Source organism: Anastrepha obliqua, chromosome 4, assembly GCF_027943255.1.
Source record: "Anastrepha obliqua isolate idAnaObli1 chromosome 4, idAnaObli1_1.0, whole genome shotgun sequence".
In the NCBI taxonomy this organism is placed as follows: Eukaryota; Metazoa; Arthropoda; class Insecta; order Diptera; family Tephritidae; genus Anastrepha; species Anastrepha obliqua.
In genome coordinates, this window is record NC_072895.1 from 70,178,731 (window position 1) to 70,192,902 (window position 14,172).

A 14,172-nucleotide genomic window follows, 5' to 3' on the forward strand; every position below is an offset into this window, starting at 1 on the left:
GTAAGTAATAAAACAAATCAGCTGGCAGTATGTTGGGGGAAACTCGTCAGCTGATACATTTACTTAGGCTATAAATGTTTCCGACTAGCTCCTACGTTACACCTTCAGGGCATCAGCTGACGCACATTCCACCTACATATAGCCAGCTGACTTATTTATTTATTAAAAACAATACATAAACTATCATCTGATAAATTTTCGTTTGGGAGGAAATCACTGAAAAAATATTTTTTTTTTCATATTTGTGTGACCAGCTGACGCATAATCCATCACTTTATAATCAGCTGACAATTTTATCTACTTATATTTTAAGGTATTATAAAGGAACCACAAAAGTTAGTTAAATAGCATCAACATCCGACCACATCGAGATGATGAAATTCCCATTATTCAAAATATATATACAATTAATGTATAACTTCTGAAAGAGGTAGATCTACTCAGACGAATTTAATACAATACTTAAAGAAATTTATAAATTGCTTTGTATACCTTGCAAAGGACAGCTGTAGGTCTTCGTCGTCAGCGCTGCGAGTCCTACTGTATTTGCAGAGTATTTAATTTATTGTACAAATAAATAAATGAAAATAAGTAATAAATAAAAAAATTGCTTGCTCGCTGATGCTACTTAGATGCAAATTTTAATTTCCACCCAATTTATTATATTGGGTTATTAGCGCTCATAATTCCTACTGGACGTTTCGGTCTGTGCAACCCTATGCCGGTTTATTTTCTTTTCATTTGAGCGGTAAACTACGTGAGGGTTTAACAATTTTGCGTAATTCCTCGCGGTTTTTGTAAACAATTAATATAATATTTGTTTTGTGTGATAAAATATAAATCATTATAAAACTAGTAACATATCTAAAGTCATTGTTCGTGCTTTGTAAAATTTGCTCAAATGGCGTGCAAAGTCTTTTGGGTGCTGTTTACCATAATTGCTTTGAGCAGAACGGCAACGGCAATAAAATTGAATTATCCGCGTGTTTTACTTCCTATATTTAGCAAAATTTCAGTAAACTTTACATTAGAAGTTATTGAAAAGGGATGTTTTAAATGGTAAGTTCTACTTAAATTTATATTTCAAGCAGCTGCAACAACGCGCCAAATCTAACCTCAATTTGCCCGTTGTCTCATTGCAAATGCTAATTAGCAAAAATCAAAATTTTGATCTTTTACTCTTTTAGGTCATCATCGCGACAAGATTTGATACTTATCACTCCCTTATATGAAGACATAGAGAGCGAGTGCTCCTATCGTGCAATGGTGACGGTATTAACGCATGAACCTCGTCACAATGCTGCCATTGTCTTGGCGGAGGATGTCAGCACAGGTGAAAATTTGCGGTGCGATGTTATACTCGACGTTATTGATAAATTGGCAGTGCGCACTACGTCGCGCCAACTATTCCTGGAGGAGGCGCCGGAGACGTTTGAGTTACGCGCAGAGGATTCACAAGGCAACGAGTTCACAACGCTGGAAGGTATTGAGTTCAGTTGGGTGATTTCTTCATTGAGCAGCCGTAGCGCTAATAAAAATTGGGCACCGGCTTTAAGGTTCCTGACTTTCAGTGAGAGCGCCTACCATGTTGTGCCTCCGGCATTGGAAAAATTTGAGGCACAGCGTATGAAAGGTTATATGGTGTTGTTAGAAGGCATCAATACAGGCACTGCCAAGGTAATTTACTTAATTATTCTTTATGAGAATTTTTACTATTATTATTTTTGTTAGGTTACCATAAGTATTCCTTATCCGGAGTATAGTCATGTGCCAAAAATGGAAGTCTACATCAATGTTTTGGCTAATATTATTCTTGAGCCTTCAGATGTGACTTTGCTTCCGGGTGATACGATTAACTTTCGTATACTGCAAATGAAATTGGGTAAATTACAGGAGATTTCATTGAACGAACAGTACTTTTTAGAAATAGAAGATAGCAATGTCGCATCAATAAATGGAAATAGCGCCACCGCTTCAAAACTTGGCAAAACAGTAGTAGTTCTCCGCGACCGCAATGCACCAATCGACGAGGAGAGCAGTAATTTAGATAGCACACTTGTGAAAGCTTCAACGCCTAGTGCACGAGTGACAGTGGCTGAACCGGTACGTTTGGGCCTAAGTCTATTGCCACACAATAATTGGATTACAGTAGAGGGCGAAAAGCATGAAATAGCGCTAGATTTGTACACAAGGTAGCTAAATTTATGAAACTCATTTATTGATAGAAATTAATCAATTAAAATATTCTTTATTTTAGTGATGATCAGAAGATTACACTGGGTTCGCGTTTCTCCATGCAATCTGAATTGGATGACGTGCTCTTTTATATAATTTCCAAAAATAAAAATGGCAGCCGCATATATGGTGAAGCTATTCGTGAAGGTGTTTCACCAGTTTACGGTTCTTTCAAAGAGGTAAATGATGCATTTGTTTCGAGGTATCATTAATATATTAAACTTATGCTTTCTTCATAGCTTACCGCCCAAGCAGAGTTGCAAATTTTTAGTGAACTTTTCCTTTCGCCCAGCAAAGTTATACTTCCCTTTGATCCAAATGTTATAAAGACACAAAAAATTCAATTTCATGCACGCGGTGGCGATGGTTCTTTCACCTGGCACTCGCAAAATCAACGTACATTACATATTTCACAGTCAGGTCTCGCCAATACAGTTATACGACATACGGATAGCAAACGTTTACAGGCGGATTCTTTGGAAGAAGGATCTATTCTTGCCACACATGCCAGCATTAGAGTTGCGTTGACAAAAAATCCTAAAATTACAAGGCAAGCAGATATATATTTCCTGCCACCTGTTAAATTGGAAATCTTAAAATATAACTTTGAAACAGCGCTGAAAGATTATGTGCGTCTGAATATTGCTATGTACGCGTATGCCAATCAGACACTCGTTCCATTTACGCGCTGTGAAAACCTCGTTTTCGATTATGAGTTTTCGAATCAGATCTTCCAAGTAGACTACAACGAGCAGACTACACAAATGATTGATGATGCCTGCCAGGTTATACATCTGCGCAGCACTGCCATTGGTCTTACCAATTTCCGTGTCTCATATAAATTCCAAGATAGAGTACTTAAGGACGAGGTAACGTTGAGTGTTTTTGAACCACTGTTAGTTATAAATCCAAGTGAAAATGAAGTAGTATTGCCTATCGGTGCATCGCGCAACATTATCTTATCGAATGGTCCACAAAAAATGTTCACACTAGAAAGTGAATTAACAAAATCGGTAGAATATGATGAAAAAATTGCTGAGATTAACGACTTGGAATTTGAGACACAAGAACCGATGCATGTATTCAATGTAATGTGCCGCAAAATTGGCAGAACCACGTTCACTTTCAATATACACAATGCTCTGTTGCACTCAAATTTCCAACCGTATATATCCACTGTTAGTACTACCGTTTATTGTGTTAAACCTCGTTTCCTCAATCTTTATGCAACAGAGCAACTGCGTACTTCTTGTCCAATGGAGGTGAAAAATTCTCTGCTGCACATTAAAGAACGCGATGATAAATTTGAAATAGAAATTGAGGTACAAGATTCAAAGAATAGGAAATTGATGAATATCACTTCGCTGTTTATTGATTGGGAATTTGCCGCTGGTGATGAGCGCTACCAAAATGATGCCATTATGCATTATCGCCGTACCGAAGAAGAGCTATATATGGGAGTTCGGCTACCTGCACGTGATGTGCTCATCACCACCATAGCGGATGTGGCACAGAACTTCCGCATTAAAGGTGTGGTGACGCGCTATGATGCGACAGTGTTGAGAAAACACAATATTTACCCGGAAGAACCCAATTTTGGTGTGAAGAATGTAAGTCGAGTTTTTTGTTTATTTATTTTTTATATTTGAAAAAATTATTTTATTCCTAGCCCAAAACCAGCGAAGTATACACTCCTGTTATTGAGAATGAAATTCGTTTCATGGCTGTGAACAGCACACTTTTCCCCAGTGATCATGTCAGCATTTTTATGGCCAAAAATCGCCGCGAGCGCATACCTATTTCACAAGGCAGTGGCTTCTATGAATTCGAATTATATGAACAGAATGTTGTGAACGTGGAATATGATGCAAAAGAAAAGGAGTTGGTAATAACTCCGCTGCGTGTAGGTCATGTAAGTAGTTTTGTTTTTTAATTACATTACACTAACAAAAATCTTACTTATCCAGAAAAACTCCCAAGATTGAGGTTATGTTTTGATAATACATTTTTTTGCAATGAGTTTTTTGAAATATATACATATACTCCTATATAATTGGCGTTTACACCGTCTTTGGATTTTCGAGCTCCTCCTATTTGTGAGGAACATTTTCATCGCAGCAAAACTTTCGGAGGCTTGCCATTGTCTGCGAGAAGCGGCCGCCATTAGCAAAAACTTTTCCTATGAATTGGAGTCTCGTGCTTGGTGTTTCGACTTGCGCACTTTCGAATCGTAGTCACGCACCAACTCATTCAGCTACGGCGGCCGGTGTTTTCTTTTCTCGCAACAGCGTTATAATCTAACCAGGCGAATGTGTGACATTTTCTATCTTCTATAAAAAGTGAGGATGGACATTGTTCAGCTCAGCTGACTTTTGTTTATTCGTGTACAAAAGTTCGTCCAAATAACTGTACGAAAACTTTTAGTTATCCAAAAAAAAAAAGTGCATCGAGACAGGAATTTTTCTTTGTTTACGAGGGTGCGCCAATAAGTCGTTGATAATTAGGACAACTGGTTTTGTCACCTCAAATCCAACAATTTATTTGCTATAATCGTCATTTGAGCAAAAAAAGCGCCTACAGTAATTACAAGAAATGGAAAATTAATTTGGTGCACGTAAAGCACCATAAAGCTCCCTAACTTATTTCGTTTATCTCTAATAAAAGTTTTTTTTTTTTTAAATAATTTTTTCTTTTAAGAAAATATTGTTTTCTTTTAACAAAATAATTTTTTTAACAAACGTTTTTTTTTAACAGAATAATTGTTTATGTTTTAACAAAAGATACTCGTATATTTTTTTATAACAAAATAATTCTTTCGTTTTTTTTTACAAAATAATTGCTTCTTTTTTTTAAACAAAATAATTTTTGTTTTAACAAAATAATTTTTGTTTTTTACAAAATAATTTTTTTAACAAAATATTTTTTTTTAACAAAATAATTTTTTTAACAAAAGATTTTTTTTAACAAAAAATTTTTTTTTAACAAAATAATTTTTGTTTTGTTTTAACAAAATAATGTTTTTTTTAACAAAATAATTTTTTTTTTAACAATATAATTTTTTATTTTCAACAAAATAATTTTTTTTTAACAAAATATTTTTTTTTTTAACAAAGTAATTTTTTTTTTAACAAAATACTTTTTTTATCAAATAAAATTTTTTTTTTCAACAAAATAATTTTTTGTTAACAAAATAATTGTTTTTTCAACAAAATAATTTTTTTTTTAACAAAATAATTTTTTTTCAACAAAATAATTTTTGTTTAACAAAATATTTTTTTTTTAACAAAATACTTTTTTTATCAAAAAAAATTTTTTTTTTCAACAAAATAATTTTTTGTTAACAAAATAATTGTTTTTTTCAACAAAATACAATAATTTCATACTTTCTTAAAGGCACGTCTGGAGGTCATCGATCGTTGTTTAATGACGGAGCCGGCTCATCTTTCAATTTCTGTTGTTACAATCGGCTCCATTCGTGTCGAAGCACCCGATCGTGTTGAACGCACAAAATCCATAGAAGCTATCGTTAAGTTGTATGATTCCAATGACAATTTATTAAAAATAGACCCATTCAATTTACATGTCTACGAATTGTCTGAAGAGATTTTCAATGGAGATATACTAAGCGTGACTTTAGGCGAACAATTCGATTTGGAAAAGGGCGAAGTGAAGTAAGTGAGAACAAAAACTAATACAATTCATAAATATTAAGTGAATACATTTCCCAATACTTGTAGATACATTGTAACCGGCAATAATCTTGGTGAGACGAAAATTGTTTTTACGGCCGGAAGTGGCGATTTGCTGGTTGCCAGTGAACCTGTAAATGTGCAGGTACATATATACACAACCATAAATGGTTACGTTTTCTACATTGTTTTATTAAATATTTGGACATATCTACAACTCACTTTTCCTCCTCACGTCGCCCATTTAGGTATTTCCACCACTACGTCTCTATCCTCGGAATTCCACACTAGTTGTTGGCTCCATCGTACAAATTTACTATCATGGTGGCCCACAACCGGATCTGAACATTGTCTATTATGTGCATGACAGAAAAGTTATTTGTAAGTTTGTAAAACATTTTCTGCTTCGCACCCAGACACATGCATGTATTTGTTATATATCATAATCTAACCTTTTCTATTCAATTTCAGCCATGGAGTCAGCTATTGTTACTGCACATAAGCTCGGTACAACGAAAATCACCGGTAAATGTATTATGACAAATCCCGGAAATGGCAAAGAAGTGGTCATATCCGCTGACACAGTAGAAGTGCATGTTGTACCTTTTGTGAATATACAAGTGAAGACACCGTTAGTGCGCATACGTAGCGGTGCAGTGATGCCGGCAGCTATATGGGGTTAGTAGCTATCCATGTGATATAAAATGCTCCTTTTGTGTTCTGTCTGTATGGTAAATGGCCGATGCAAATGTAAATGTAAATAATTGCAGGTGTGCCTGATCTCTCGCCTATGGTGTTGGGCACGTTGGAGAACATGCGTGTGACTTGGACAACAAATCAACCGGATGTGGTAGACATCTATAATGTATTTGCGGATTCTGGTATGTTAATAGTCGTGAAGAACATATATTTTGTTAGAATAGGATAAAGTAAGGGAAATAGGTATATATCTAAAACTTGTTAGCAATACAATATATTGACAGTAATTCAGTTAAATGAAGCGAATATTTCGATACGGCATAATTCTGGAATGCTTCAAATCGTGCTCACAAAATATTCGCAGAAAATTATTGATGTTTTCTGATGAGCTTGAATGATAGAGTTTTACGTTCAGGCACAGATACGGAACTGACAGAAAAAGCTTAAAATATTTATGTTTACATTGATTAGACTTTGAATATTTTAACCACAAAGAAAAACTGTTTCATTATATGCTTATAGGTGTCGAATATGAAAGTTCGAATCTCATATCAGTGCGTGTAAAGGCTGTTAATCCCGGCAAGGCCAAAATTCAAGCTACTGTTGAATTGCCGACAGGTCAAAAAATAACAAGTTCAGTTGAAGTTGTGGGTAAGTAGTGCGGCTTATCTCTTTCTAAATATCTCCACTTCAAACACAACAATTTAACATACTTACTTGCAGTATTCAAAATATTGGAGCTTGAGTCTCCCAAACACATTAAAATGGATTGGATTCTAGTAGCCCCACGTAGCACTATACAATTAAAAGCAAATTCAGATGATGTTGTCTACCAACTGGATAGCGATAGTAATGGCATTGTTAAGGTTTCCACCGACGGTGTTGTGCGTACGCAGGATACGCTAGGACGCGACCTGATTATTGTAAGTTCTTCAAGTGAGATGTTTGTCTTTAAATTTGGATAACAAGATTAATTGGCATCTGTCTTTCACAGGCGAAAACTTTCGAGCAAACCCTACCAGTCGGCATTGAAGTGAAAAATATACAATATATTTTGGCTTCCTTGGCATATCCCACTTCGCGATTGAAGCAAAGCGAATCAAATATACCACGTGGAATGAATTTTGTGCTGAAAATTTCCTTACACGACAACTTGGGCAATGAATTCTCGCATAATATTGACGATGTAAATGGACTGAAGTACGATTTGTCGCGCAAGGATATCGTGGATATACAATTAGGCAACAATTTGACCATTGGGGTGAGTAAACTTAAAAAAGATCTGTTTTTCATTTTGCATAGTCTTACATATAACTTTAAAGCTAAAGAGTTACAAAATCCATTTTAAACAATATCGCATGCACCGGCACTTATCTGTCGGCTGCAGCGAGACTTTAAAAAAGTACTCTTCCTTATGTTGCACACAATGTGGAGTACACAGTGTAGAGCTTCCTGGTTTTCGTAGCGGCGTTGCAAATTTTTTTCAATCATTTCTCGCAGCAGTGATGTACACACCGAGGCTAGTAACTTCTCAGAACCTTACACTGCTTGCTTCTGCTTATAAAAAAGGAAATAAATCGCGGTAAAGAGTTTCATAACAAACTTTTGTAAATTTAAATAAAAAAAAAATTCCAAAAAAAGAGCATTGAAATGTTTTGGACTTTGTCTACTACACTCTTGACTCTTGCACACTACACATACATCTTTGTGTATATGTTTGCTCTTTTAGGACTGTGCGGTTAAGCGTTTATGCATGCATTTTGCACACAATTTCAAACAAATTTGTTGTATTGCTAGGGCGAGTTTATGTTGTTGTTGTTGTTGTTGTAGCAGTACCTTTGCTCTGTCAGTGTAGCGTAATCACCGGCCGTCTTTGTCTAGCTCATCTAACGGTAGACCCAGGAAACTAGCTGTTTCGACGGGTTGGGTCCAGAGGGAGAGGGGTGATAGATGAGTGGGTTTAATGGGGCATGTGAAAAGGTGGTTAGTGTCCTGCGGGGTGCCTTCACATGCTGGACATATGTTTAGTATGTCGGGGTCTATTCTGGATAAGTAAGAGTTTAACCTGCTACAATATCCAGAACGTAATTGTGCCAAGGTTACGCGGGACTCTCGGGGAAGTCGGAGCTCTTCGTCTGCGATTAGTGGTGGTTGGACTCCGATGACGGCATTCGTGGGTCGGGAGCTTAAGAAGGTGGTGACAGTCTCCCGATGAATGTCGTTTATGGCCCGTCTGTACATTGTCCCATCCAGTAGCTGTCTTGGTTTTGTCTGAGATCACGTAGCTGAGGAGATGCCTCCTGATGTGCCTGGGAGGTGGCTCAGGCTCGAGCAGGTGTCTGCATGGGTGAGGCCTGCGGTAACACCCTAGCAGAAACTGCTTACTGAGCAATTTGTTATGCTTCTTAATAGGCAGCATTAGGACCTCATCATGTACATGTTGTATAGGTGACATCAGAAGACATCCTGTCGCGGTCCTTAATGCAGTGTTTTGGCAGGTCTGAAGCTTCATCCACTGTGAATCACTGGTTCCAGGCGATCAGACAGGCGCAGCGTAGTTTAGAACCGGTCGGCCTGTTGCTTTAAAAGTCGACAGCAACATTTCCTTGTCTTTGCCCCAAGTGCTACCGGCGAGCGACTTGGCGAACGCGCATTCCGCAAGGTGCTCACTGCTGCTGCGGCTCGCTTCATCCCAGCTGGATGTTATAAGGACATACGTCCTCATTTCCCAGCAGAAGCAGCCAGTTTAGCAACCGAGCGTGACCACCTACGCCAGGCCGATCCCGGGGATCCCCCCATAAGGGATCTTAATTTGGAGATCCGGCAACTGGTAAATCAACACAAGCGGACTAAATGGGTTGAGCACTTGAAGACTTGCAACCTCACCTCCGGAGTGGGTAAGCTCTGGTCCACCGTTAGGTCCCTGTCGAACCCGACGAAACACAACGACAAGGTGGCAATCACCTTCAACGGTTGTACTTCGTCGGACCCGAAGCGATGCGCGAGCTATTTTAGCCGGCTGTTCACACTGCATCCTCCGGGCGACAGAACCAAACGTCGTGTTACCAGAAGGCTGCACAAACTGACGAACGACAGTGCGCCACTTACCTTCTCCGGTGATGAGGTTCAGGGGGCCATCAACACATCGAAAACATCGAAAGCCATTGGCCCTGACGGACTTAACGCGCTGATGCTGAAGCATCTGGGACCCCTGGGAGTAGGATATCTCACAAGGGTCTTCAATTTGTCTCTGGCCACTCTCATCATCCCTGACAAGTGGAAAGCAGGGAGAGTGGTCCCACTATTGAAACCTGGGAAACCCGCCAACCAAAGGGAGTCTTATCGGCCGATAACTCTCCTTTCCCCAGTAGTGAAGACACTTGAGGCCCTCCTACTCCCACTCTTCACGACACACCTGGCCCCAGCCCCACATCAGCACGGATTCCGACGAGTGCACAGCACCACCACGGCACTCACCGCCATAAACGCCCAGATAAATCGCGGGCTTAACCAAAACCGCCCCTGCGAGAGGACTGTCCTAGTAGCGTTGGACCTAAAGAAGGCTTTCGATACAGTCAGCCATTCCACGCTACTAGATGATATTTATCAGTCGACACTCCCGCCAGGGCTGAAGAGGTGGTCCGCGAACTACCTGAGCGGTCGGCACTCGTCAGTGATTTTTCGAGATCAAATGTCAAAGCAGAGGAAGATTAAGCAAGGCGTACCGCAGGGTGGTGTCCTTTCACCCTTGCTTTTTAACTTCTACATCTCGAAGCTCCCCCAACCACCAGCGGGAGTTTCCCTGATCTCATACGCTGACGATTGCACGATAATGGCGTCGGGCAATGACATCGATGGCCTGTGTTCCAAAGTGAACAACTACCTCACCGTCCTTTCTCGCTTTTTCACTGCGAGGAATCTCCAACTTTCCCCCACCAAGTCCATGGCGACCCTCTTCACCACCTGGACAAAGGAGGTCAAGCTGTCCCTTAAGGTAAAAGTCGATGACACACCAATTCCGACTGTGAATAACCCCAAAATTTTGGGTGTAACCTTCGACAGCTTGCTCTCCTTCTCTGCGCATACAACCGCAATTGCCACTAAAGTCCAAAATCGCAACAAGGTCCTCAAATCGCTGGCCGGCAGCACTTGGGGCAAGGACAAAGAACTGTTGCTTTCGACATTTAAGTCAATTGGCCGGCCGGTTCTAAACTATGCTGCGCCTGTCTGGTCGCCTGGTACTAGTGATTCGCAGTGGACAAAGCTGCAGATTTGTCAGAATACCGCCATTCGGACAGCGACCGGGTGCCTCCTGATGTCACCCATACAACACCTGCACAACGAGGCACAAATGCTCCCAGTTGCGGAGCACAACAAATTGCTCAGCAAGCAGTTCCTGCTGGGGTGTTACCGCAGGTTTCACCCCTGCAGACACCTGCTTGAGCCTGAGCCGGCTCCCAGGCACGTCAGGAGACATCTCCTCGACTACGCTGACGAACTCCAGGACAAAACTAACCGAGACCTACTGGACAGGACAGTATTCAGACAGTCAATAAACGACATTCACCGGGAGACCGTTACCACCTTCATGAACTCCCGTCCTGTGAATGCCGTAATCGGAGTCCAACCACCACCCATTGCAGATGAAGAGCTCCAGCTTCCCCGTGAGACTCGTGTAACATTGGCACAATTACGTTCTGGATATTGTAGCAGGTTAAACTCCTACCTATCCAGAATTAACCCCGACATACCAAACACATGTCCGGCATGTGAAGGGACCCCGCACGACACTAACCACCTCTTCACATGCCCCCTCAATCAGACTCATCTAACCCCCTTTCCCTCTGGACCCAACCTGTCGAAACAGCATGTTTCCTGGGTCTACCCCTAGATGAGCTAGACGAAGATGACAGATGATATACCTACACTGACAGGGCTAACTACTCTGTTAAAAACAACAACAACAACAGCGACTTGAGAACCTTGTTGCGATTCTGTACTTTAGTTGCAATAGCCGTTGTATGCGCTGAGAAGGAGAGCAAGCTGTCAAAGGTGACTCCCAATATTTTGGGGTTGTTAACCGTCGGAATTTGTGTATCATCGACTTCCACCTTGTTGTAGCTTGACGTCCTTTGTCCAGGTGGTGAAAAGGGTCACCGTGGATTTAGTGGGGGAGAGTTGTAAATTCCTCGCAGTGAAAAAGCGAGAAAGGCTGGCGAGGTAGTCGTTTACCTTGGAGCATAGGCCATCAATGTCATTGCCCGTCGCCATTATCGTGCAGTCGTCGGCGTATGAGACCAGGGAGACTCCCTCTGGTGGCTGGGGGAGTTTCGAGATATAGAAGTTGAAAAGCAAGGGTGAAAGGCACCACCCTGCGGTACACCTTGCAATATTTTCCACTGTTTAGATGTTTGGTCTCGAAATATCACCGACGTGTGACGACCACTCAGGTAGTTCGCGGTCCACCTCTTCAGCCTTGGCGGGAGTGTCGACTGTAAAATGTCATCTAGTAGCGTGGCGTGGCTGACTGTATCGAAATCCTTTTTTAGGTCCAACGCTACTAGGACACTCCTATCGCAGCGGCGGTTTTGGTTGAGGCTGCGGTTTACCTGGGTGTTAATGGCGGTGAGTGCCGTGGTGGTGCTATGCACTCTTCGGAAACCATTGCTGGTGTGAGGCTGGGGTCAGGTGTTTCGTAAAGAGTGGGAGTAGAAGGGCCTCAAGAGTCTTTACTACTGGGGAAAGGAGAGTTATTGGGCGATAAGACTCCCCTTGGTTGGCAGGTTTCCCATGCTTCAGTAGTGGGACCACTCTCCATAATTTCCAGTTATCAGGAATGATGAGAATGGCCATAGACAAGTTGAAGACCTTGCTGAGATATTCTACTCCCAATGGACCCAGCTTTTTCAACATCAGCATGTTTAGTCCGTCAGGGCCAATGGCTTTCGATGGTTTCATGTGTTTGATGGCCCCCTGAACCTCATCGCTGGAGAAAGCAAGTGGCGCACTGTTGTATGTCAGTGTGTCAGCCGTCTGATGGAACTACGTTTTGATCTTTTGGCCGGAGGATGCAGAATAAATTGCCGTCTAAGATAGCACGCCCATCTCTTCGGATCCGACGAAGCACGACCGTTGAAGGTGATATCCACCTTGTCATTGCGCTTCGTCGGGTTCGGCAGGGACCTTACAGTGGACCAGAGCTTGCTCACACCAGAGGTGAAGTTAGAGGACTTCAAATGCTCTTCCCATATTTTCCGCTTGTGTTGAGTTACCAGTTGCCGTATCTCGGAATTGAGATCCTTAAGCCGAGGATCCCTTAGATCGGCCTGGCGTAGGCGATCACGCTCGTTCGCCAGAACAGCTGCTCCAGATGGGAAATTGGGACGTATGTCCCGGATCCTTCCAGCGGGTATGAAGCGAGCAGCGGCAGCTGTGATCGCCTTGCGGAATGCGCGTTCGCCCGCGCGCACATCGGTGGGAATGGGGAGAGCGGCGAAGATGTCTTCAGTAAATTCCGCGAATCTGGTCCAAAAGCTTTGTTGAAGTTGATGTATGACCGGTGATCCGCGGAAACAAAGTCGGCAGGTTTCTCGATCGAGATGATAATGGGCAAGTGGTCTGATGCAAGCGATGGCATAGGTGGGCAGGTTATGCTATTTATCAGACCTGCGCTAGCAATTGTGATGTCAGGCGAGCTGCAGCAATTGCCCACATCCCTGGTGGGGGCGTCGTCGGTTACAGTGCTGAATGTCGAGTTGTCTATCTGCTCTGCCAATAGCTGTCCCCTACTATCATTTGGCATGCTTGAATGCCAAAGATCGTGATGCGCATTAAAGTCACCTACTACCAATCGGTTTTCACCCCTGATGAGCGCACCAATATCAGGGTGATATCCTGCCGGGCAGCAGGTGACAGGGGGTATGTAAATATTATAAATTTCGAGCTCGGCATCGCCTGAGCGGACAGCTATCCCTTGCCATTCTAAGGTGCTGTCCCTGCGATCGATGCCTTCATCGATAAGACTATACTGCACTGTAGGGTGGACTATAAACGCTAAGCCACCACCATTGTGTCGCTCGCGATCATGTCTGTGCACGTTATAGCCATCCCTGGTGATTAGAGAGGACCTAGCGTGCAGTTTGGTTTCCTAGACTGCAGCTATCTTGATACTGTGCCGGCTCATGAAGTCAACTATCTCGTCGACCTTGCTCATGAGTCCGTTACAGTTAAATTGAAGAAGCTTAAAGCTTCTGGGTGATGTCGTTGTAACTCGGGGGTGAGGGACGCATGGGGTTGCCTACGGTGGGCCTGCTGTGCAATCCGCTGTTGTTGTTGCGGCCTGATGATGGTGGGCGGCCGCGCCCCGGGGGGCGGTTGCGGGTGCATGGCTCTACAGCAGGGGGCAACGTAGCCAGTTGTCCACTCACGGGTGGTGCGCAGGCCTGAACATCTCCGAAAATGGCACCAGCCATTGCAAGAATTGCACTTGACTGATGCCAGATTCCGAGGTATTACGGCCTGACACCACACGGAACAGACTGTGCGGGGG

General features: G+C 42.1%; 1 protein-coding gene across 1 annotated transcript in view; it reads left to right on the plus strand.

The window, feature by feature from the left end:
• Positions 1 to 751: 751 nt before the first annotated feature.
• LOC129243736 (nuclear pore membrane glycoprotein 210) overlaps positions 752 to 14,172 on the plus strand; it is a 128,548-nt gene continuing 115,127 nt past the window's right edge. Inside the window, exons 1-14 of the mRNA XM_054880994.1 lie at positions 752 to 1,059; positions 1,188 to 1,677; positions 1,732 to 2,192; positions 2,258 to 2,414; positions 2,475 to 3,845; positions 3,905 to 4,147; positions 5,629 to 5,906; positions 5,973 to 6,069; positions 6,173 to 6,305; positions 6,396 to 6,602; positions 6,695 to 6,805; positions 7,146 to 7,274; positions 7,347 to 7,546; positions 7,618 to 7,884. Of these exons, the coding sequence (XP_054736969.1) occupies positions 902 to 1,059; positions 1,188 to 1,677; positions 1,732 to 2,192; positions 2,258 to 2,414; positions 2,475 to 3,845; positions 3,905 to 4,147; positions 5,629 to 5,906; positions 5,973 to 6,069; positions 6,173 to 6,305; positions 6,396 to 6,602; positions 6,695 to 6,805; positions 7,146 to 7,274; positions 7,347 to 7,546; positions 7,618 to 7,884 (4,302 nt within the window). The 5' untranslated portion in view covers positions 752 to 901. The remainder of the gene's footprint in view (positions 1,060 to 1,187; positions 1,678 to 1,731; positions 2,193 to 2,257; positions 2,415 to 2,474; positions 3,846 to 3,904; positions 4,148 to 5,628; positions 5,907 to 5,972; positions 6,070 to 6,172; positions 6,306 to 6,395; positions 6,603 to 6,694; positions 6,806 to 7,145; positions 7,275 to 7,346; positions 7,547 to 7,617; positions 7,885 to 14,172) is intronic.